At 53.1% G+C, this 24,353-nt stretch overlaps 8 protein-coding genes across 8 annotated transcripts; 4 read left to right on the forward strand and 4 right to left on the reverse strand.

The window, feature by feature from the left end:
* Positions 1-1,572: 1,572 nt before the first annotated feature.
* J4E87_006392 (uncharacterized protein) lies at positions 1,573-2,733 on the reverse strand (the record flags this gene model as incomplete). Its single annotated transcript, XM_049377997.1, has 1 exon — positions 1,573-2,733. One exon carries the CDS (start codon positions 2,731-2,733, stop codon positions 1,573-1,575), a length of 1,161 nt encoding a protein of 386 aa, XP_049232189.1.
* A 2,183-nt stretch (positions 2,734-4,916) lies between these two features.
* On the forward strand, positions 4,917-5,789 carry J4E87_006393 (uncharacterized protein; the record flags this gene model as incomplete). The annotated part of the gene is made up of 1 exon (XM_049377998.1): positions 4,917-5,789. One exon carries the CDS (start codon positions 4,917-4,919, stop codon positions 5,787-5,789), a length of 873 nt encoding a protein of 290 aa, XP_049232190.1.
* Positions 5,790-6,899: 1,110 nt separating this feature from the next.
* J4E87_006394 (uncharacterized protein) lies at positions 6,900-7,521 on the reverse strand (the record flags this gene model as incomplete). The annotated part of the gene is made up of 2 exons (XM_049377999.1): positions 6,900-7,407; positions 7,478-7,521. 2 exons carry the CDS (start codon positions 7,519-7,521, stop codon positions 6,900-6,902), a joined length of 552 nt encoding a protein of 183 aa, XP_049232191.1.
* A 3,832-nt stretch (positions 7,522-11,353) lies between these two features.
* On the forward strand, positions 11,354-13,015 carry J4E87_006395 (uncharacterized protein; the record flags this gene model as incomplete). The annotated part of the gene is made up of 1 exon (XM_049378000.1): positions 11,354-13,015. The coding sequence occupies one exon, from the start codon at positions 11,354-11,356 to the stop codon at positions 13,013-13,015; it is 1,662 nt and encodes a 553-aa protein (XP_049232192.1).
* A 627-nt stretch (positions 13,016-13,642) lies between these two features.
* Positions 13,643-15,580, forward strand: J4E87_006396 (uncharacterized protein; the record flags this gene model as incomplete). The annotated part of the gene is made up of 1 exon (XM_049378001.1): positions 13,643-15,580. The coding sequence occupies one exon, from the start codon at positions 13,643-13,645 to the stop codon at positions 15,578-15,580; it is 1,938 nt and encodes a 645-aa protein (XP_049232193.1).
* A 1,264-nt stretch (positions 15,581-16,844) lies between these two features.
* J4E87_006397 (uncharacterized protein) lies at positions 16,845-18,284 on the forward strand (the record flags this gene model as incomplete). Its single annotated transcript, XM_049378002.1, has 1 exon — positions 16,845-18,284. One exon carries the CDS (start codon positions 16,845-16,847, stop codon positions 18,282-18,284), a length of 1,440 nt encoding a protein of 479 aa, XP_049232194.1.
* Positions 18,285-18,545: 261 nt separating this feature from the next.
* J4E87_006398 (uncharacterized protein) lies at positions 18,546-20,201 on the reverse strand (the record flags this gene model as incomplete). Its single annotated transcript, XM_049378003.1, has 1 exon — positions 18,546-20,201. One exon carries the CDS (start codon positions 20,199-20,201, stop codon positions 18,546-18,548), a length of 1,656 nt encoding a protein of 551 aa, XP_049232195.1.
* Positions 20,202-20,972: 771 nt separating this feature from the next.
* Positions 20,973-24,147, reverse strand: J4E87_006399 (uncharacterized protein; the record flags this gene model as incomplete). Its single annotated transcript, XM_049378004.1, has 4 exons — positions 20,973-22,817; positions 22,873-23,048; positions 23,097-23,574; positions 23,620-24,147. 4 exons carry the CDS (start codon positions 24,145-24,147, stop codon positions 20,973-20,975), a joined length of 3,027 nt encoding a protein of 1,008 aa, XP_049232196.1.
* Between the last annotated feature and the right edge of the window lie 206 nt (positions 24,148-24,353).

Consider the following 24,353-nt stretch of genomic DNA (forward strand, 5'->3'; position numbering starts at 1 on the left):
AGGGAGGTTGCATCCGTCGACAGTCCATAGCACCTCTTTCTTCGTGAGTCCGCTTACATCCTCAACAGCTCGGTACACGCGCTGTTGCATGAGATGCTCATGTAAGTAGTAGTCGTGAGTTGTCACACCCAGACACACCGCACCTGCTACCATACCGACATGTTTTCCGGAGCAATTGTTGTAGATAGCAGTCGGTGCAAAATCTTCTTTGATCCATGCACGGTTGACAGCAGCGTTCTGAGCAGGGTGTCCGCCGCATGTGAGTACCTCCTCTTTCTCTCCCGTCTTCTCCAGCATCGCTTGTGCTCGTTCGATATGTCGAGGTTCACTACTATGCGAAGCGCACATGAGCGCTACATCTGCGTCATCGTAATCGAATCTCTCCGCAGCTCCCGTCTCCAGGATCGCAAGGGTCTGAATCGGCTTTGTTGATGATCGCGCAAGGGTCATCCTTTGGTAGTCGCCAATTGTGCAGAGTAGTTTGCCAGAGGCGTCAACGATGGCCGCGTGTACGTTGTGTCTGTTCTCGACGATGCCACCTCGGTAGCTGATGACTACGTCATTCCCAGACAAGGTGTTCGCTCCGTTCCCGATAGTAGCGCTTTGCGTCGAGGGTTTTGTCGCATCTTGTGGCTTCGCATCCGTGTCCGTGGCATGTACCATGACTTGGCCGAGTCCGCTATCTCTGTTCAAGTCAACTGGGACGTGAGCAGCGAAGATCCGAGATACTATACCACTAGCTTCGTTCTTGCTAGAGTTTGAGAGGAGAACCGCGTTAAGGTTGAGGCCCAATTATGGAAGCCGTAGATGAAGCGCGAGGAAATATTGTTAGTGTAGGACGCTGTCGCGTCCGGCGTACACCTGCCTTTCAATGTCTAGCGCGAGTGTCTTCATTACCTAACCAATGTCCGATTGAGTATGTCATCGCGTATGGAGGGCTAGAGGTGCAGCGCATTTTCATGGGAACTGCTTGAGATGCGCCCTACACGTGGCCGATAAGGCGCGCGATAAGGTACCGAATGGGCCTGCGAATAGTGAACGGGCTATGGCGGCGTCACTGACACTTTGCGCCTGTTCTTGCTGAGCAGACCACGGATGTCTATCGGACAGCATCTGACGCTCTCTACTCGATACTTGCGGGCGACTGATGTTGGGGGTTGGGATGGAAGCAAGAGTCGTGAGACTGGGCCTCGGGAAGGCGCACAACACGCTAAGACACTAGCGTGTTTGATCCTGGAAGGCTAGGTACGGGCTTGCTTTTTGGACGCGTGAACGCGTAGAAAGTAGCCTCCTTAACGCTTTAAGCGTGTGTAGTTGTTGCGACAATACTGACGATACCGCCAGACAAATTATGCTTACTTTGTTACACCGTCCAGCTCCCGCGACAACGGTAAGCCTTGTCGTTCATCGGTTTCTGTAGCCTGTGTAGTCGCGATCATGGATTGTGCAGAACGTAACGGCAATTTGAGGTTGAAGAAAGTCTTGATAAATTGTTCGCTAAAAGTATATACACCTAGTTGAAGAGAAGGGATTTTCGAGCTCCTGCGCAGCAAGAACTGGTGACGTCACCGTCTATACGCTGAAGCTAACAGCAGGAGACTTCCAGTTAACAAACTCTGGGCCGATCTTCTTAAGGTCGGTTACACCAATGTTCGCCGCGTCGTTGATGAGCTCGTACTTGAGCATCTCTGTCGCCCTTGCGACACCCTCAGCGCCGTAGATGTTGGCGTACATGAAGGGCCTTCCGAGACCGACAGCCTTCACACCGAGAGAGAGGAGCTTGAGAACATCGGTTCCGTAGCGGATACCTCCGTCGGCGTAAACCTCGATTTGCTGGAAGATCTCGGGGTCTTCGTTGTAGATTTCCAAGGCGACTTCGAGAGATGATGGCGAAGTGTCGGTTTGACGGCCGCCGTGGTTGGAGAGGAAGATGGCCTTTACACCCTGCTTGACGGCCTCGCGAGCGTCTTCGACGGTCTGGATACCCTTGGGAATGATAGGCAGGGAGGTCATGTTGGACAGCTGTTGGTACAGATCCCAAGTCAGAAGACTCAGGTTGACGTCTGCGGAACCGACACCGTAGCGGGCAGCACGGTGCCTGACACCATCACCGGGAGAGTCGACAGTCAGGACAATAGCCTTCGCACCGAGATCCTCAATCCTCTTGAAGAGGACTTGGGTGTCGTTCATGTCACCGTCAAGGTATACTTGTTGGAACAAGACTTGCTCTGAGCCGTTGGGGCGAGCAGCGTAGATGTCTTCCAAGCTCTTGGACGAGTAGAGCGAGGTCATGTAGAGGATGTCGCCTTCGCCGGCACCCTTAACGAGGCCAAGCTCACCATCCTCGTTGGCATATCCACCGCGCGCACATGGGGAGATGAAGAAGGGTGCTGAGAAGTTATGGCCGAGAATAGTTGTGGGCATTGAGGCTTGGATGTTGGTGATGTCGCGGAGGACGCGGGGCCTTAATCGGTAGCGCGAGAAGACTTCGAGGTTGTTGCGGTATGACCATTCGCCAGCCGCTCCGTTGCGGTAGTATGTGTAGGCGGAGGTGTTCATGTGCTGGCGGCCAACCCATTGGAAGTCTGGCAGGCCGACCAAAGACTTAAGAGGAGGTAGGGTGTCATTAGCGACGAATCCAGCCAACTGGTCGTCGATACCAGTATCGGGCTCGTTGAGGAAGGGGCGTGCTGCCAGAGCGCAAGTAGCGAAAGCAAGAAGTGAGTAACGCATCTTGAGCGAGTACAGTTGGGGTATCTAAGAGCAGGAAAGATCGACGTTGGGTGAAAGATGGGTTGAGTGGAAGATCCCAAGACTCTTATACCTCCTCAGTCAAGCCTGGGAGACATGGGACGGGCAGAGCTGTGCCTATTCGGCATGCAAGTCACTCTGGGCACAAGATCTTGCATGCCATCTAACCCTTGCCTGCACACCATCTGTGCCAAACTGGACTTCCATGGCGCTACTTGCCAACTTGGGTTTCGAAACCATTTGCGTCATCGGAGAAGGGCCGTGAAGTCCCTTCATCTGATAAACAATCCTGTCAAAACGTCTAAAGTGGAGCACCACTACGTCCCGCTGTGTCGCCAAGCGCTCCAGAGGCGGTCGCGACTGGGTTGTTGTTTAGCATGAATTGGACGCACAGGGCACCGAAGCTGCATCGGACCGATGTGGTTCATGTCAGGATTGTCAGTCCAGGCACGCGGGTGACCCACTGCGGAATTTCGCATCAATCGGTGCCGTCGCGGTAGCTTGATTGGTCAGTAGATTGATAATGGCTGCACAGTTCCTGAAATTGAGGTACCGGAACCAGCTCGAAACGTGGAAGGTGGCTTCGGTCACTGCCGTGGGATTCCCAGGTTGCTCGGCACATTGCCGGACCTGGAACGTCACTTATCCCACAAGCTAGGCTGAAACGCCTTCCAACTTCTCGAGTTGGTGACAAAGCAAGCAGCGCCTTGATTCCGCTGCTTCACTAAGCCTTACATCGGTCACCGATGGCGATATAGCGACGGGCTATGCTCTGGTCGATTAATGATGAATAAATGATGCAGCCAACGTCGTTATCCCCCCATCATGATTACGACTATACTGAGTTATTACAACTTTTTGCTTCCTGACGAACTTCAAATGGAAAATATTGAGATCAAAATGAGATGATTCATCAATACGGCAACGTAACGATGATCAAGATCATGTGTCATGTGTGCTCTGGTCGGGCGTTGTGGCAAGGCGGCTAATTGCTGTCCTTGTCCCGAGGTCACAACATCGATCGTACACTCATGCTGCATCGAGCCATGTGCATACCGGACTTCCTGAAGAATGCTCGTTATCTCAGGAAATTAGCTGCTCCCTGCGATTGATGTTGTACCTACGGTGCTACCGCATCGGATCGCCGCTCCGAAGCTACGCCTGTACTTCAGTGGGCTGTAATGCAGGTCTTTCAATGTCGGCACAGTCACACGTCCCCTAGCCGCCTACTGAAAGAACTTTTTCTCGCGCGAACAGACGTGTGTGGATTATACATGATACTGAGGAACGATGAAGGAGTGAACAGTGGCCCAGACAATTTACAGTCTGAATACGCTAGTGGGTTAGCGTGTAACGGCCAAGGCTCTCGTCCACCGGGCCACGGGTTCCTGCTCACATCTGGTCTCTATCCACCGACAGCGAACATTCCAAGTCAACGCTGCGTATCGATTTTACGCCACAGCTCTAGCTGAAAGAGTGGGTGTCAGCACCATCCGCTAGGGAACCGGGGCAAGTCCGATTATGCCTAGGTCGCATCTCCGTCTTCCCTTGCTCGCTCCCTGCAAAGCATCGCGTTCGATGCCTCTCAATAGGAAGTCAGCCATGGCTTGGCTGATGAAGCTGTCTCTTCTGGGTGTGCGAAATTAGGGGGCTTCGTGAAGGCAACGCTTTGTGTAAAACCCGTCCGTGAAACGATGCCCCCTCTTGGCGTAGTGACAGCCGCTTCGGGAACCGAGAGAGGACCAGAGATCATGGAACACTCCAGTGATGCAGCAGGCTCAATTATTGAACACTGTTGAGCTTGCAGAAGCTCGTGAGGACGATATGAACTGGTTGCGTAATTCCAAGAGGTGCGGGGAAATCACGCCGCAGGCGCGGGGTTGAATGCCTAGTTGCCATCAACACTGTCCTCTTCCTTCACTCACAGACACGAGCACAAACAAAAGACGCCGTCCGTCATGGCAAGCAGCTTACGCGTTGCGGCCTGTCATGCATCACCTGTCTTTCTCAATGCACGCAAAACAACAGATAAAGCCCTATCCTTCATCAGACAAGCGGCATCTAACAAGGCCAACCTCGTGGTCTTTCCAGAAACCTACATCTCTGCTTTTCCAATCTGGAGCTCGCTACGGCCCCCTACTGAAAATCACTCGCTGTTCCAGCGTATGGTACAAGAATCTATCTATGCTGATGGCGATGAAATGGAGGCGTTGCGCGAAGCGGCTCGGTCAAACAACATCCTAGTGAGCATCGGCTTCAGCGAAAGGTCGCGACACAGCAACGGCTGCCTGTACAATTCGAACATCTTCATTGGATCCGAAGGCGAAGTCCTAGTTCACCATCGAAAGCTGGTCCCGACTTTCTTCGAAAAGCTCACATGGAGTAGCGGTGACGGCTATGGGCTGCGTGTTGCTAACACGCAGTACGGGCGTATCGGCGCGTTAATCTGTGGCGAAAACACTAATGCACTTGCAAGGTACTCTTTGATCGCGCAAGCAGAGCAAATTCATATATCAACTTGGCCGACGATATGGCCGACAAGAACTTCGCGTCACACAGCGCAAACTGCCGAGCAAACCACCGACGATAGCAATGAGCAGTCGAGTCCAAGCGCTGCGCGTGGAACAAACTACGACAACTTAGCCGCAAACAAGACCCGTGCTGCAGCACATTGCTTTGAAGCAAAATGTTTCGGTGTGGCATGCTCAGGCCATCTTGGTGAAGATGCCATCAAGACGATCATCGAGGGTGCAAGTCAAGCGGATGTGGTAGCCGAGACCCTACACGCTATGCCTCGCGCCGCGACCTTCTTCCTGGATCCTACCGGCGCGCCGTTGCCTAGCTTCACCTACAAAGGTGCGGAGAAAGAACATGTATCCGCATTGCAAGATCAAGAAGACATATTGTATGCCGACATGAATCTTGACGACTGCATCGAGGGCAAACAATACCATGATGTAGTTGGCGGATATCAGCGACCCGACGTGTTTGACCTCAAGGTCGACCGATCCAGAAAACAACCGGTGCGCTTTATTTGAATACTACGGATGTCACCTACCAGTCGTATGTTACTTTAGCCTGCTGTCTCGGAATGCGCCGAAGCGGTTCAGAGTGCGCTCCTCGATCGCGTGCACATCTTATGCACAGGCCGGCACTACTTCGACCCGCCACAACACTTTTGCTCATCACCCTGGAAGCCAGCAAGCTCATCATGGCGCAGTTGTATCACAGAACCCTTCCTTCTACAGCCGATGTAGCGGCCCGTCAATTTTGGGTTTCTTGACCCAAACGTACGGACCCGAGCTGACTGTCAGCAAGTACTTGCGGGGTGAGAGTTCCAAGGTTCTCACCAAATCCTTGGGCGTGGGTTCCGATTCAGATGGCTGCAGATCGAGCAGGGGTCGCGAGCTGTCGCAATCAAAAGCTTAATATTCGGTCGGTCGTAGCTCGGGGACTCTAGAACCACATCACGTCGCACTGCAGCAAGGCCTAGGATAAATGTTCAAACACGCAACTTACTCGTATCTCTTACGAACAACATACGATTCGCATTGACCGCCTGCCATCGATATACCGAACATTCTCCCTGGCTGTTGCCAAGTGCTTTTAAGTTGAGTGCTTACTACTCGTTCCGGTGTCCTGGCATTGCGGAACATGAATCAGCTGGATCTATGATCAACAGCAGGCCTGAGCACATTGCCGACTTCGAGAGGGAAGCGCGTAACTTCACATTCAAACTCGAAGCTTAGCAAGTCTCTGCACATCATCCAGCTATATTGGCCAAGTGAAATGCCACGTTCGCCAGCCCTTGGATACGACATGATTACTCTACACCCTTACAGTTGTAGTGCTGCAAGGCCAGGACCGAAGCTTGTATGCACGTTGCGGCGTTAAGCCATCGGAGTGTCAGCAGGTCGCATTCACCTCAGCTTGAAAAGTACGGATCAAGCCGAATATCGCACGTTGTGCGCGTCAGGATCAGTTACGCACACCAGACGAGTAGCAGCTTTTGCGAGAGAAAGATCCTCTTGTTTGTTGCGCAACTAACGTAGCATCTCAAAACTCTCGCACTCCTCCCAGTCCATCCAGCAAGACGATGTTGCTCCTCTCCGTCTTGCCGTAGTCTCCTGCCCATCACCACTGGCTGCCTAGCCGAACAGATCCCCAAATGCAGACCCGTCGTCTGAGTCCGCGTCGATATCGATACCCTCCTCTCCGTCCTTCCCGTCATCTCCATCCTCTGCAGTTGTCTTTTCATCGTCCTTGATATCAGAATAAGTACCACGACCGGCTGGTGTGGCCGTGGTCGCAGTGAGGATGAGTTCCTTGACGTTCTTGTCCTTGAAAGCGTTGCTAAAGAGTGAGGTCCAGATGGGCTCGACGTCCTCGATGCGGGCGGCCTTGAGTAGTGCTTGCAGCTTTTCCGGGGTGATAGCGATGCCTTCGTCGGCGAGGATCAAGGCGGCGTAAGAGACGGCTTGTTCGGCCTTGTTGGTGGTGGTAGACATTGAGATGACGCGGTAAAGTGTGGGTTGGTGATTGGTGACCAGATGAAGAGTTGGGCCGCAGTAGTTGAGGTCGGCCTTTCGATTGGGTTGCTGCTCTAGCTTGGAGAAGCGAAGTCTTTGTGGCGGTGTTGATTCCAGGTGGTCGATTCTTTATGCGAAGTTAGCCGACACGAGTCTCTTTATATGTATCTCGAGAGACACCCGCTCTTCTGAGTCACAACATGCCCTCATCTTTCCAAGCCTGTGCCGGATTCCGACCCATGGATGCGATCCTATCACAGGATCTGCGATGGCCATGTTCCGAATAGCCAGTCACTCACGCTCCCGCGGTTCCAGACGAGCGAAGACGCGGTGTCGATAAACGACTACGATTGGTGCGCGACATTTACGCCTGGAAACTGAACGGTACTGTTGCGATGTTCGAGTCAGCAGAAGGGCGCAACGCCACCCGAAAGAGCGGTTCGCCTCATTGCTCCTCTGAGTCACCGCCAACACCACCACAAGAGGTTAACGTTTCATCAAGTGGCGAGCTTCCAACTCTGGTGTCGAATTGTTAGTGTTGTAGGCACCTCAGGTGAGTTCGAAAGTCGCAATAGGCACGCCCAACTTCCCAAGAGCGATACACTGAGGGGAACGATTATATTTTTGCTTGGCTCAATGTTCCAATGAAGTGGCAGAACATGAGCCATATAAGTGTTGCACCATTGCACACCGTCGAGAGCAGATGCAGTCAGTATGGGACCGCCTTTGATATCACAACTACCGTCAATCTAGCGGAAACCAGACCCTCGGCCCGTGTGTTTGAACAGCCAGAATCAAAACTCGGCTTCTGTTCAAGGTAATCCTCATGTCCCATGTCAGCTAGGCGCGGAGAATCTTTGCGTCGTGGCTCAGAGTTTGGGAATAATGGAACAACTTCGTTCGCGCTGTGCAGGCGTAGGCGCATTGTTAAAGCAAGGTGGATATTTATTGTGTCGATGTTGACTCCAGAAGAATATCCTCTTCTTCGTGCTCCAGTCTGTGGGCCATTCTATGTGGCGATGTCGCATTGAAAGAAGTCAATCGGTTGACCTCCGGAATCTGAGCATGCACGTGACTCGCGGGGGTGAGCGCCCGGACCCACTGACCGTCGGCAGCCGAGGAGCAGCGTAGGTGTCGCGCGTTCCCACCTTCAACACGCGCCAGAACGCGACTATTTCAGAACCGTCTACCACATCGCGCATCGCTGTTGCCGCGAAATTTCTGATCCCGATCGGACTCATCCATGCAGAACCCGTCATTATCCGTTATACACGATACACCCGCCGTCGCGGTCGAATACCCCTCTACACACCCGCCACTGCGACCCGCCCAGCACCCTGAATACGTTCAGTAAACATGTATCATTCTCGGCATACATACGCACTATACAACCTGCAGCTAGGCGCATAGTGGAACGATGGGGCACCTATATTACATGAGTGGTCACCTACTGTGGTAATTCCGCCAAGTCGTAATGCCAAGCGAGAGTGTTGGCTTGCGCGTGAGAATGGGCAACCTGATGGTCGTATCTCATGAGCGATCGTCTCGTGTAGTAGTGAGCGCGTCGACATAATTCGATAACGTACCTCTTGCGACCCGAACGAAACGATACGACGGGACAATTGGATCGACCTTTGCACGATACAAGCAGGCACATTGGATTGCGGTGGAAGGTGTCATTAGTTTGTAGCTCAAACTAGCAAGAAATACCATCGAAGCTGGCAACAAGTAACCATGAAGCTGGCAAGAAATCCCAGTGAAGCTGGCAAGAGATAATCACGAAGCTCGCCAATACCCGATGTCGTTTGGGCCAAGGCCCCCCCGTAAACTTGAACTCAGAGGCAGGAAGCCTACAAAAGGCAGCTCGCCCTCGACACCAGCACGGATACTGGCGCACATGTGGCGCTTTTTGACGCACCATTCACAAGCTTCGTGATTCTTGGGGAACAGCTTTCCTGTCTTCGCTATCAGGGCATGGAGAAGGCCTGCATCCACGTCAGTATATTGTCGTACGTGCATAGTGCATTGACTTACATCGGCGTAGGTGCCCCTGTATGTTTGCCGGAAGCAAAAAGCTTGCATACAGCGTAGCTGTTTTGGATTTAATTATCGCCTCGAAGCCCGTCTTCAGCTTTTCGCGTATTTCTGGAGACAAGACGTCCAGCTTCTGCCACCTGCTTTTGCCATCTGATAAGCTTGGAAGCCAAACCCGGTAAGGAAGATCAGCTGGCTTTCGATTCTTCTTTAGCTGACCGCTCGTGGGCACATGCTTCATACGCCCAGCTCGCGAAACCGCAACGAACGCGCCGTCGTTGTCCACTTCGCTGTCCTCTCCGTCTTGCTCATCGAGCTCAGCACTTGTAGGTGCGGCCTTGTTGTGGTGAGCTTGCTGAGCGGCAGAGGAAGAGAACGAACTCGGTGGAGTGGAAGCTATCGGGGCTTTTCGAACCGGCTTCGCACCTCGACGGACTTTTCGAGGTCGGTCAGCTTGAGGGGCGGCTACTACTAACAAGTCAGTCTAGGTCTTTCGCGGACGTCGGGGTGATACATACTAGCATCGAGCCTCTCGCAAGCACCCGCACCTTGGCTTGTAGCTCTCCCCTCTAGGGATGACAGGGTAGCTTGCTGCTCCACTGCAGCATCTTCGTCGTCTGCTGCGAAAGCAGCAACGTCATCATCGGACGGAGTCCGAAGCTCTTGCGAGAGTGGAGGCTTCTCGGCGGGTAGCTGGACCGGAGTCTTTGGACGGGCTGCCGGAGAAGCTGTTTCAAGAGTTATCCCCAAAGCTGACGATGGAGCTGCTGCCGGAGTAGCAGGGGCTGCAAAAGGCGCCGACTTCGCGCCAAAAGCTGCGACCGATGTAGCTGTAGAGGGCGAAGCTGTAAAAGGTGGGGCGAAAGGACGAGGAGCCTCGAAAGCAGTTCGTAGTGGAGGAGCTACGGAAGCAGTTTGTAACGGAGGAGCTGTTGCGAAAGATGAAGCTGTTGCGTATGGCGAAGCTGTTGCGTATGGCAAACGCGTCGCGTATACAGGAGCTGAGCTGTACTGCGCTTTTGTCGGCAGCACGGACAGTCACAAGCAAAACTATTAACTTACATGCGGGCCTAGCCAAGGCATTCGTCCAATTGGAGCTTGAGCTGCTCCAAAAACAGGCGCAATGGAGCTTCCCATGGGTGAAGGACGGGGAGCTTCTACCTGCCTTGGTCGGTACCGTTTCGTACTGGAGCTTTGCTCGTCCGAGGAGGATGCGTCATTAGGGTTAGAAGCTCTTTGCCTCTTGGTGACTGGCTTTAGAGCTCGCTTTGACTCTTCTAGCTCCTCTTTGGCAATGCGGGTTGCCGTCTCACAAATTGTGATACTCATAGCTTTAAGGTTCTCGAATTCGGCGAAGATGTCATCGGAAGTATCCGGGGGCGTTTGAGCAGCAGCGTCTTGATTCATCGTAGTGTTTCGCCGCGAATAGCGGGATTGCGAAGACAAATTTGACTGGTGTTGGTGGGGTGGCAGCGAGGTGGAAGGAGCCACCTGCTGCACCACTTCCGAGCTAATCACGCGCGTACATCGAAAGCAATATCAGCAGGCACAAAAACCTCGACATCGTCGAACCACTCGGGAACATGAAGGAAAAGCGGCGCCCAACCGCGCACGCTGGCATCCAATCCGGTTACGCCAAGAAGAAAGAGCACGAAGCTGCGGATGCTGAGTACGAAACCCATCCACGTTTCGTTATCCAGAGATATTACACCTCTCTATCGGGCGCTCAGGCATATTCGGGGATGCTGCTATGTCAGTATGCCGATGTTTGGTTTCCACACGCGACTACAGCTGCAGCTGAACAGATGGTCTGGTCCCGATAGAGGGACGTTAAGGAAAGCCTATTACATCGGCTATGGATACTAAACAGATTGAACATGAATTAGCGTGCTGTCAATCAGAGATGTTGTCCTGAGGCTTGGTGTGGGTGTCATTAGACGATGCGTCATTTCAGTGGGGTCTGTCCATCACCTTCTCGGGTTCCTGCCCTAACTTATTTCTCACCACAACACCAGACCCCAAATCGCCCCAACGCCACAATGAGCAGCTCTGATAGCGACTATGACTCCCCAATCCCCCGTCGGAGGCTCGAGCAGTTCGACATTACCATCCGGACCATAGCTTACCACACTCCCCGGGCTCCTTCCACTGCAGGTGTTAACCCGCGGCTTAGGGAGGCTAAGCGTGCTGCCAGACAAGCCATAGCTGATGCCCCACAAGATCTACAGAGCGTACAAGAAGAAGCCGAGTTATGGAAGTGGGGCTTGGAGCTGATGCGAAGCAAGGACGAAGTCGAAGCTCGGCTAAGTCAGAAGAACCAAGAGCTTACCGACAGCAAAGCTGGGATCGAAGCTGATCTGGATGCAAAAGCCCGTGAGCTCACTGAATACAAGCACGAGGCCAAAACGAAGCTACGCAAGGAGGTCGACCAGCTCAACGAATCGAAACGCAAATCCGAGGCCGGCCTCACAGACGAGATCGAGAAGCTCAGAGCCGCCAAAGAGGAAGGTGAATCGACGTTCAACCGGCAGATCCTTCAACTGAAGCAAGACAACAACAGCCGTGAGGATGAGCTTCGTGGAGAGCTTACCGCCGCCGGCTCCGAAGCCAAGACCGCCCTGCAAGCCGCAGCTGATAAGCTTGCAGCTGCTACAGACCAAGCTACGACGCATGCATCGCAGCACAACAAAGCTATCGAGACTCTCAAAACGGAACATACGGCCGCTTTGGAGGCTTCGAGTAGGAAGGTCAAAGAGCTTCGAGATCAAGTCCTGCAGCTCACCAATTCGGCCAACGACACGCGAACCGAGCTCGAGGCTAAAATCAACGGCGACGAGAAGGCACATGCAGCTATCGTGGAACAGCTTCGTACGGACCACCGTACAGCAGTACATGTCCTGAGGGAACAAAACAAGGACGCTAAAGCCAAATCCAACCAAGAACACGCGGATGAGCTAGAACGAGCCACCTCACAGCTCAGAGACACCCGCGATGGAGCTGCCGCTTTGCAACGAGAAGAGAGAGTCTCTCACAAGCTTCGCCAGGACCTCGAACAATCCAAGGAGGACCATGCCGCTGAGATAGCTGAGCTGAATGAGAATCACGAAACAGCTATCAGCGAGTCATCCGACGCTCTTCGCAAGCTTCAAGAGACCACGCAAAAGCTGAAAACCAACCACGCTTCAAAGCTTGAGGAAGCGACATCAGCTCGTACCAAGCTTGAAGAGGAACACACTGAAGAGCTAGCGCAACGGAGAGAAGCTTATCGTAAGCTGCAAGAGGATTGCGACAAGAAGATTAAGGATGGCAATGCGTTCTATCGTGAGCTTCAGACCACTATGAATGAGCTAAGAGCTGAGAACGCGAAATATCTCGAGGAAGCTAGGGCGAGTTGCCTCGCGACTGAGAAGACGCACGCAGACGTGCTTAAGAAAGAAAGAGAAGCTTATCGTGAAGTCAAAGGAATCTTGGACGACCTCAGAAGTTCAAGTCAAGTTACGCCTGAAGAGCATCGCAAGTTCGAAGAGGAACACAACCGGGAAAAGCAACAGCTTCAGGGTCAGATAGGAGCTCTCAAGGATGGACACAAAGCTCGCGAGGGAAAGCTTTATGCCCAGGCGAAGGAAGCCAACGGAATCATGAGGAATCAAATGGCAATCCTGCAGCTATTCATCAACAATCGCGACCGCAAGCATCTGTAGCTAAGGGCCGGTTGCGATTGATTCGTCATCTTCAAAAACTCTCAAACCTTCAGCGGCACATATAACAATGGGTGACATCTTTAGCTACACTATTACAAATTCAAAATTTCAATAATTGTATGACACACACACGGCGCTTGTAATGCTCCCTGAAGGTAGCAGTTTGCAAGGCGAAAAGAAAAACGTTGACATGATGTCAACGTTTCTTCTTTTGGGGACCCGGTTGCAGCTCAAGAGTCGCCACGGTGAACTGCATTATGGGGAACTAAACATGTGTGCCGTCGAGCATCGCCACCAGACAATAGCGGAGTTGAGTATACCCGAGAGGCTGCGAAGGCGGGCGAAAGTTACCCTCCCAATGTATATCGGTTGGGTATGGAGTCGAAATGGATAATCGTTCCCCAGTGGGGAACGATTATCTTTTTAGTGCACCGTATGAGCAAGGTCGGACGCCATGAGCGGCCTGTAAGAAGGTGGCAGGGGTCAAAGCTCACAGTACGCGTATCGCGTATCGCGTATTCGGCGCATGGAGGTACACTACTGCTCACAAGCTTCACAGTACAGTATCCATCTATAAAGCAACTGCTGCAAGACCCACCGTGCATTCAAACTACTTAAGTCGTTATCATGATCAAGGCTACCGCTTACAGTATATTATTGCTGCACTTTTACACTGGTGCAGCTGCCCTCGGCGGAAGCCTGCCACCGTCGTATCAGAGCAATCACGACCTTCCAGCCAGGAACAACAACCAACAAGCTGTTCTCAACACCTCGCTACACATTCCGAAGCCTCCAGAGCCCGAAAAAATCGACATCGTCGAACTACTTTTACCTCCAGTTTCTCCAAGCCAAGACCCTGGCGCATGTCCAAATCAGACCGGGTGCATCGCGAGAGAGCTTCCCGAGAAGTTTCAGGCTGGAGACTTCACCCCGGATGGCCAGAACGTTATCGTCACGGTGACCTTCGTTGGAGCTCCCGCGGCTCCCGACCCAGCGAGCATCTACGGTGGAGTTCAGTTGATCCTCATCAAAGCTGATGGCTCAAACTTCAGCAATGGCGATGCGTGGAAGTGCCTAACGTGTGGGGTACCGGCTGAGAACGCAAGAGAACTGGATCCACAACGGGACTATCCCCATGTCTTCAGAAGCGGCGACAAAGCAATCTGGGGCCACAACATCCTCGACTGCAACGGAGAGCAGTTGGCTAGCGATGAATGCACGCCTGAAAATATCCACATCTATCCAATTCACTGGTCGGATGGCAGTCCGCGTGAGCTGCGTGTGCACCCCGATGATGTCCATATTGGTTGGAGTTCGTTCACCAACGACGCTGGGCAATATTCCTACTTCGGGCGTCTGGAGTTCAATGCAAGACCCTCAGGGTCTGGCCCTGCTGCGCCTCGCTATGACCTGATTGATGTCGACTTGCTCGTGGATCCGAAGCGCGGAGCTTTCATAACGGCCGATGGCGAGGAGTTGAAGCTTCACGCCGACTCAATCACGATTGGCGAACTGCGGGGCTTCAGTGGTTCCGGCGACGAAATACTCTATATCGGTGCGCCGACCGAGTCGACAAATATCGATCTGTATGCGGTTCACATCGAGACTGGCGTTGTTCGCCGTCTGACCAGCCACCCCGATTACGCCGATCCTATTGCCTTCTCTGCCGATAACCAGTGGTTCGTCACTCAGGACACGCGTGTCAGCAAACGCCAGATGTGGATGTCGGGTATGCGAGGTATTCCGCCTCTCATCGACATCGTTGCCGTTGCTGTAGCCGCATCTACACGCAACAATGGCCCACGTCGCTTTTTCCAACCAATCTTGATAGATCGTTATGGGGATCGTGAGTCCTACTACGGGCAGCAGGTCAACGGGGAAGGTGATGGTAGCGGAGGGGGCTTTGACGACCCAAACTGGAACGGCCGAGCGGACCCGGCGTTCTCTTTGGACAGCACGCGCATTGTGTATTGGCAGGCCATCGTTACATCACCTGCTTGTGGTGGCATTAATCCGCTGCAGTGTCCAGTCTCTACTGCGCCAGGTGGGCGTGAGTATCGTGTCATGCTCGCTCAAATGCCCGATCGCAAACCTACACGTCCAATCCCAGTTTATAAGGTGCCTAGTCGCATACCGTGGGCTACGCCGTTCCCATCAGGAGCCGAAATCCCTTCGCGACCCACACTCAAGCCAGGAAACTATACACTCCATGGCAAGATCTCTGGATTTGCGAAAGTGAAGCTCATCGGAGACACAGCACATCCACAAGCAGACTCCATCAAGCGTGTCGCTGCCAACTACACCAACTTCTGCAATGACGGCGAGCACGTTATCAACGGCTGGGAAGACGTTGAGCTGACGGTTTCGATTCCGAATGTGTGGGACCAGAAGCTTGATTGGTACTCTGACATCTCGCAGACGGGATCTGCCACTGGAAGCAAGAAGACTGGCCCGGACGGATTTCATTTGAGGATCGATGTGATGAAGAACATACTCGAAGCGAACGGAACGTTGACCACGACGATCGACGGCGTGGAGTATCACCAACCGGCCAACGGTACCTAGAAAGGATCTGATTAGCTACCTAGGTATATCAGAATTGATGAGCGGCTTCGCGTCAGCTAATCCTCCTGAGTCGCGCGTTGATCGCGTGTGTATTGAAGCCGCATCGTTGCTTGATCACCGCCATTCGGTTACTCCTATGATTGATGTGGTCTGATCTGTGACAAATGCATGTGTGAGTGGTGTGTGGATAACGCAGAAGCTGTGCTGGTCATCAGCAACAAGCGGTTCACACTGGAGATCGTGTTTGACATGGAGAGGCGGGGGGTTCCGGCTTATGGCGCATCCTTCGATTCTTGAAGCATGATAGGGTGGCGGAAGTGTGATTGTCCCCTGCGGAGCTGCTTTTTGCCAACACGCGTAAAAAGCATACCAGGGTCACAGGCGTGTCGTACATCGTTCTTCATCAATTGACTGGTATCTGCAGAGGGAGAGTCTGTCACGCATGTCGCGTGTCGCATGTAGCATGTTGAGTTGTTTTGCGTGACGGTGACGTAGAGGCCGGACAATTTGCCCCTGCTTAGACTCAGGCACTTGGCTCTCTTGGCGGCGGGTACCCGCATCTTTCGCCTGCCACCACCGAGGCTTGAGTATCCGCAAGTCGCATGTTTGTGAGCAGCAACCTTACTCAGCATTCAGTGTTCGGACTCCGACGATGGCGCCATACCTCGTTGTTGTGCTGTGCGAGTGCACACCCGTCATTGACCGACGCCACCCAGTGTGTCGCAACCCAGGATAACCACCCAGCCTTACTTCCATGGCCAGATGCATCCTCGGTGAAGCCGTCTTGTCCTGGCACCTGCTTCCCCTGGAATGCCCAGATGGAAATCACCGCTTCACGATAGCGTCCGGCCAGCCAGCTTTAAACTTTGCCCCAAAGGGCTTGCTTTTCAGGGCCAGTTAATCTATCTTATCTAGTGCTGCACATCACCCAGGGCAGGTCCTCTCATTGCCCATGCATCTCTGGATCTACTTGATCCTCCCGGGCAGGTGCATCTGGAGTTTCAGCGGAGACAGGACGAAAGCAGAAGGAGATCAAGTTAGCGCCCGGCGTAATTCGCGAAGTCGGCCAATCAGCGGCAGGCGACACCATGGCACCTCCGACACGTTTATGCTAGAGTATCACCTGCCGACCATTAGGAGAAGGTCGATCGTTACACCAAAATGGAAGGAATGTATAAAAACAACGTTGTTTCACGACATACTGTAGAGCATCGGCAACTTCATTCTAACGTTCCCCATATTCTTCACCCCAAGCAGACTCAAGATGAAGTACGCTCTTGCCGCAGCTCTGATACTCCAGAGCACTACCGTACTCGGTAGCCTTCTGCCTGTTCATTTCAACGCACCTTCTCCAGCACACTTTCTCGACATCGTCAACAATGGCACATACGATCTTGGCTGCAGACCCAAGGCGGTGCCATCGAAAGAAGGTCATTTCGAGCTCCACGCCCTGCTGACCGAGGACCAAATCGCGTACCTTTCCAAAGAGTACGAGAACCATGCAGAGATCAGCCTACACCGTCGTGACCTCAGCAAGAGGGCCGCCACCGCACCGATCGGCACTGGCGACCGTTGGTCCGGCGGTTCAGTCACACCGTCTGGTCTTGGCACCAAGGCTACGGGATCGACCATGAGCAGCATCATGAACCCCACCGAGATCAACTCTGCCATCAAGGGACTCGTCAACGGATACGGAATCAGCACCGTCACTCTGCCATACAAGACCTTCAATGGCGCTACGCAAACTGCCGGATACGTTGGTGCTGGCACAGACAAGTCCAAGTACCGCCTTTATCTCTCCGCTGGAATGCACGCACGCGAACGCGGAGGCCCCGATCAGCTCATCTACTGGATCTCAGATCTCCTCGCCGCAAACAAGGCTGGAAGCGGTCTGAAGTACGGTAGCAAATCATACACCAATGCTCAAGTCAAGAGCGTCCTTGCCGCTGGTATCGTCTTCTTCCCACTCGTCAACCCAGACGGTGTCGCATACGACCAGTCTTCAGGATCACTATGGCGCAAGAACCGCAACACGCGGTCCGGCACTAGCGGTGCCTCCGTCGGTGTAGACATCAACCGCAACTTTGACTTCCTCTGGAACTTCAAGAAGTACTTTGACCCCTCCACATCCCCTGCTTCCACCTCGCCAAGCTCAGAGGCATTTTACGGTTCAGCTGCGGCATCGGAGCCCGAGACCAAGAACCACGTCAGTGTCTACGACTCATTCCCGAAGATCAGGTGGTTCATGGACATCCACTCCGCTACTGGCGACATCCTGTACAACTGGGGTGACGATGAGCTTCAGAGCACAAGCACCACCATGAACTTCCTCAACAGCGCGTATGACGGAAAGAGAGGTCGTCTTGGCGACTCCACGTACAAGGAGTACATTCCCTCGGCTGATGCGACCAACATCAAGAACGTTGCTGCTAAGACGGCGGCTGCTATGCGAGCAGTCGGCGGTCGTGACTACACATCCATGCAGTCTGTCGGCCTTTACGCTACCTCTGGTGCCTCGGACGACTACGCTGCTAGCCGTACATACGCCAAGTCTGGCGCGAACAAGATCCACGGCTTCACCATGGAGTTCGGATACAGCACCAACTTTTACCCCACTCTGCCCGAGTTCAACACCAATATCCTTGACACCAACGCCGGTTTCATGGACTGGGCGCTCGCCGCGATCGCCGCCGGTCTTGACTAGTCGAGTTGCTTGAGCATGTAGCCAGAGTTCGATTGCAATAGGGGTGTTATGGCGTTTCAGACAAGTATAATGTGGGGATGGGGTAGCATGAGCGGCTCAGAGGAAGTGTTCCTAGAGCGAACGGCGTTGACGAGTATACGAGGGTTGATGACAGATGATGACTTTTTCCGACGGCCGTTGTAGCACGTGTAGTAATTTTATATTGTTCTCAACCAGTTGCCGACTTCCCACAATACATGACGATGAGGCGAGATCATGTCACTACCCTAACTTGAAACCACCTCCACAACCACGCTGGAACAAACCCTCGGGATCAACGTCTCCACTAACACCCTTCAAGAAGCTCAAGTTCTCCTCTCCGTAGCTCTCGAATGGCTTTTGCCATGCTGCGCAGTAGTTCAAGTAGCGATACCGATGACTCGTCCCATGCTCAGTGGCAAAAGCATCAATCCGCTCAGTCGCCTCTCTAGTGATAGTTCTCACCACCTCATCGTGCTGCGCCAACGCCCAGTTCACCGTAAACTGAACATTGACAAGCGGCTCATCAGATCCTTCGTCAAGGCCCAGCGGATTCGCATCGCCCTTCCGCGCCCAAGAAGGTAAACAAGGCTGAAGAACAAGCGTCCAATTCATCCCTTTGATACCATGTTTCTTGATCTTCGGTATCGCATCACGATATGCTTTATGCGCCGCCTCCAGCGTCAGCCTATCGTTCGTGATCGTCGTAGTCGCAAATTCCTGTCGTCGTCCAGGCGGGTTCAAAACACTGAGTTCGTCTGTCGCACCGACTAGACTGCGAATCTTGAACGTACTCCACACACGCCCAATCTTATGGAACCCAGAGCTACGCCAACATTCCGGCCAGCCTCTTTCTTTCGTGTCTGGCGCGGTGTGAACGAGGTGTACAGAGATTGCTTGAATGCCAACGGATTGGAGGTACGTGAAGCATGCCAACGGGCCCGCGGCGTAGGGATCGAAGCGTTGGTCTAGCTCACCGGCCAGTGTTCTCGAGACGGTTTCATGGAATGCTGTGAGCACAGCAGGGGCTTTCCAGGGAAGGAGATAAATGAACCCGCTCCACACGTTCTTCGCAGCGAAACTGTGGACCGTGAAGCTTGTCACGACGCCGAAGTTGTTTCCTCCACCCTTGAGTGCACGCCAAAGATCAGGTTTGTCGTACTCCGAGGCAGTTACGATCCTTCCATCTGCTAACACGACCTCGTATTCAAGGACGTTGCTGCACACGAACCCGTATTGCGGCGAGAAGAACGAGAGACCACCGCCGAGCGTGAGGCCAGACACACCAACAGCAGAGTTTCTACCGCCAGCGACCGCGAGACCCTCTTTTTCGAGTTCTGAGTATACATCAATCCACTTGCAGCCAGCGCCAATGACCACGCTCCGCCCGTCCTGTGCAGGAACGACTTGTTTAAAAAGCGACAAGTCTATAAGCACCCCACCTCTGATGCTCGACGCACCAGCAACAGCAGAATGACCTCCACCCCGAATAGCAAAGATCGATTCCACCTCTTCTCCCGTTTCCTTCGCTCGCTCAACCCTCAAATCGAACTCGCGTTTGAGAATCTTGACCGCTTGCGCTAGCTCCCACACATTGCGGGGTCGCACGACGCATGCGGGTGGCACCTCACACGCTTTCTGGTCCCAGTACGCGTTCATTGACTCTTCGAACTCCTTTGCCTTGTCTGGCGTGATGATAATGTGTGGAATGGCTGCGACAAGCTTGGCTTTCAGTTGCCGTCCGGATGCTGTCAGGCCATCGTCAAGCCTGAGACGGCCAGGTTTCTCGGCTTCTGCATCGCGCTCCAGTTGGGATGTGCGGACGCTGAGTCGTTTCCTGATGTATACTGTTGCGAGAAGGAGGGCTATACATGAGTAGGATAGCCATGATAGCGCCATCTATGAAATGAGTTAGGGAGGCTGGCGCCTAAATTGCGGGCAGACGGGCCAATGCAGCTGGGTATTGTCAAACTGTCGACGGTAAACTTGGAGACAGCATGAATGATGGGTTTAGGAAGGACCAAAAGATACAATGGTTGAGGTAGGTTATATGGGCGTCACTGGCGTGGAGATATGCTGCGTGATCTGGTATCGCATGTGGATGACATAATCACTTGGCGTCAGCGGGCCTGATCGGTGATGACGAAATGCGTCGCGCAATCTACTACATACGTACAGTCCTCCTTTGACAAGTGCATCATACTTGGGATGCTGCATGCTTCAACCTCCAGATCACAATTAAGTCATAGCAAGCGTACATGTCGGCGTCTAATGCGATCGGAACGCTGTCGTCGCCTGGTGGCACTACCAATCAACAGCCATATCTCGTCTCGCTAGCTTGTGATGACCAAAGGCTGCGCGTCAGGAAGCTGACCCAATTTGTCTCACTATCGATCTTCCTGACCACACAAGTGACTTTGGTCAAGCCTTTCGGTGTGTGATATCGAGGCGCTCGACAATGCACAGACAGTACGACATCCAGAGCGTAGCGGCCCTGAGAACTACTGCATCATCCTGCGTGGGTTCTCGATGCGCGTTACTTCCGGTGCGGATGTAGCTATCGGCACAGCCTTGGCGTATGGCATCTCGTAGATGTGCTGTACACAAATCCTCGGATGGTGAGTTTAGGAACTCAAAGATTCTTCCGCGCGCGAAGGGATAGCCAATCCTTCATATTTCGATATCGGGATACCATTTCTTTACCCACTGGTCAAGAACCTTAGGCCCTACCGGCTTCGTCAGGAACTCGTCTGCGCCAGCATCGTCTGCGGCCTTGCGATCGTTTGAGGAGTCCTGACCAGTAACGATGAACAAGACACTCCGTTCATACCCATGCTGCTTCTCCAATCGTCGTATCTGTCGTGTTGCATCGATACCGTCGCAAACCGGCATCTGAAGATCCATGAGGATAAGCCCGAATGGTTGGACGGGCAGATTTTGTCGTAGCAGTGGGTCGTACTTGGGTATGAGAGCTTCGGAAAAGATGTTGACTGCCTGCTGGCCATCCTTCGCACTTCGGAATGGGATGCCACGACGACTGCAGTACATCTCCAATAGACGAAGATTGACAGCATTGTCATCAACAAGGAGTGTCAGGGGTTTGCTTGATGTTGAGGTCTCCTTCGTGGAAGCCGGAGGCTTAGTTTCGATGCGCAAGGTCCGTACCGACTGGACTAGTTCATTCTGAAGCTTGTCGGGGAATATTGAACCTCGCTCAGATGGGAGCTGTGGGCGCTCGTTCGAGTCCAGTGTAGAAGCTTGACTGGGTGGCTCGATAACGATGCCACCGGTGGCACGCGACTCCGTCTCCAGGGCAGAGGCGCGGAATTCGGCCGAGATTGCATCCGCGTGCTTCAACGCTTGTTCAAATGTTTCCGACAAAAAGGGACCTTGAACGTATACAACATTACCCTGCCGTCGCACACGTTCAGTATGGAAGTCGAGAAAGCATGCGCATTCTGGAACAAGACATATCGCGACCTGGTCAGCATCGATGTTCGACGTGTGTCGGTAGAGCTCCGCTAGATTGGGTGTGTAGTCGACGACTACAAAAGCGCCCTTAGGTGTGTTGGAAGCTGTCCAACCGCCGCTTGAAAGATACTGTGTGAAGTAGTCGCCGAGAGACGACGTTGCTGACTTGGACGTGAGATGATGGAAGGTTTGCGGAAGCTCACTGAATCTATCCTTCACTGTACGGGACGCAGGCAATGAGCTTGCGCAGACGGGCTCGTTGAACGTCGCTCTGATATGCGAGCCTGCACCGTAGGGTGAAGTGACCATCTTAATCTCACCACCCAACAGTGTCGCCGCTTTACTCGCCAGCGTCAAACCAAGAGCAGACTCAGTACCGCTAAGATCGATCTGTTCGTGTGCGTCAAACACGCGGTCGTAATTCCCTTTGGGTGTTTTACGCCCACTGTGTTCGACATCGACGACGAGAGACTGGCAGCCCTCCTCAATTGATATAGTCACTGCTACCATACCGCCAGCAGCATTTTGAGCGGCGTTGACCATGAGCGGTTGGATACAGTCCAAAAATACCCGCTTGTCGATAGCAAGCAAGTCGCAACTAGGCGGTAGATGGTGTTGTATTACGATAGATGGCCGCGTAGAGAGATCGTCCGATAGTCCTAGCAGGGTTTCCTTCAGCAAAGCATCTTCAATCTCAGAGACGGTATGCATGGTGAGAACACGTTCCGCCTGTGCAATATCTGCCCACTGATTCAACTTGATGAGATTATTCACCGTTGAGATCAGCTCTCTTGCAGAAGTCTTGATGGTTTTGATGTAGGTGTACGGGTCCAGCTGTTCAATATCCGGGCTGGCAGTGGGTGATGAGGCCGCTGTTGAAGGGACCACGTTTCGAGATTTTAGCTCTTCAGTGAGAAGTTCGACAGAGCCAAGAATGCCATGTATAGGAGTTCGAAGCTGATGCGTTATACCGCGAAGGAACGTTTCCTTAGCGCTGAGCGCCTCCTGGAGTGCGCGGCCTTGCCAATATCGACATAGTATTGTCTACAGGTCACAAAGTGTCAGCAAAATCCCCCAAAACGAGCCTAGCATTACTTACCGCACACATATGCACGAACCAAGAATCTATGTCGTCAAAGACCATCTTGAGGTCGTTACTGGCTACTACAAGGAACATCGCTGCACGCTGACTGGTGCACTGTGCCGCGATAGCCCGTACAGGCCGAGGCGCAGTCATGTCCAAATGATTGAGGTTCTCGATGGCGTAATCGAAATCTGCGAAAGTCAGCATATGTCACATTCGCATCTATCATAATGACTCACAAGCTGTATCTTCCCAAAGACCTTGCTCCAGCTCTGACGTGCGAAATCTCGTACCCCCAGCGAAGGTTATGTGGCTGTCCGTGGTCTGATGAATGCTCACCTGCGTATTAAGATAAACATCCTCGAGCATTCTAGGGATCACTTCCTCCATATTGTGGTGGTTGTCGCATTGCTGCTGAGCTTGAGAGAGCAGCTCCAGCATCCGTCTACGTTCCTTCTGACGGCGAGCTCTTGCACTGTGCACTATATCCGTAACAATCCAGTCAGCAAGCCTGGCAAGAGCCTGCTGTACCGATGGCGAGAGAGGCTCTTGCGGGGAATTCGAAGCGACACAAAGGGAGCCAAAAGCCACGTGCTCCCCAAATTCAGTATCAAATCTCAGCGGTACACCGGCATATGCGCGCAAGCCACCCTGTTCAACATGCGGTGACTTTTCGAAGCGCCAATCTTCGGCCATATTCTGCAGCGCAAAGACAGTCTGTAGTTATCAGTAGTGGTCCGGTGACAAGGAGTGCCAACTTACGCCTGGTGGTTGGTTGATGGTGTGAGCGCAGGTACTCTCGCGACGTGGTAATATCGCGAGAGGAAGATTCACTGTGACCATCCGAGTATAAGTGTTGTGGTTGAGAAGGCCGGCAATGACAAACTCCCATCCTACTGTCTCATGCGCAAGATGAACCTTTTCTTGTAGGCGAGACATTAACTCTACATCTTCAAGCGCCCCGCGAGTATAGTAGTATAGCAATGTCAGCCTCAGCCTCTCATTCCGGGTCAAGACTGGGAAGAGATAGCGATCCGAAGAGCACTGAGGTGGACATAGTGTTTTGGCAGGTATTGGTGCTGGTGTCCAGATGTCGCCATCGCTGGGATACACCGACGTGACTTGTTCCGCAGTCCATGGCTCAAGGGGTTTGTCGGCATTCTCAAGATCAAGTATGGGCGCGGTGGTGGTCGGGCGCTCGGACGATGCCGGCGCCGCATGCCTCGATGCGAGGACGGCCGCATCTGCCTTCGGGAAGAAGGCAACGCGCTGGCCGCCCATGAGATGCATCGAGATATCTGTATGTTGGATTACTGCCCAGCATTGAAAGCAGAGGTCGCGCAGAGTGTTTTGCAGAGGTGTGATACACTGCGGGAGCTAAGGCTGTCAGAGGGGCGCGCCGGGTGTAACGTTCCAGACTGGTCCAGATGCTCGATCGTGAGGATTGTGGCGACCGCGAAGGATTAGAACTGCGGCGACGATCGCGACAGCGGATA

Source organism: Alternaria ethzedia, assembly GCF_023757985.1.
Source record: "Alternaria ethzedia strain BMP 0044 chromosome Unknown scaffold_15, whole genome shotgun sequence".
Lineage (NCBI taxonomy): Eukaryota > Fungi > Ascomycota > Dothideomycetes > Pleosporales > Pleosporaceae > Alternaria > Alternaria ethzedia.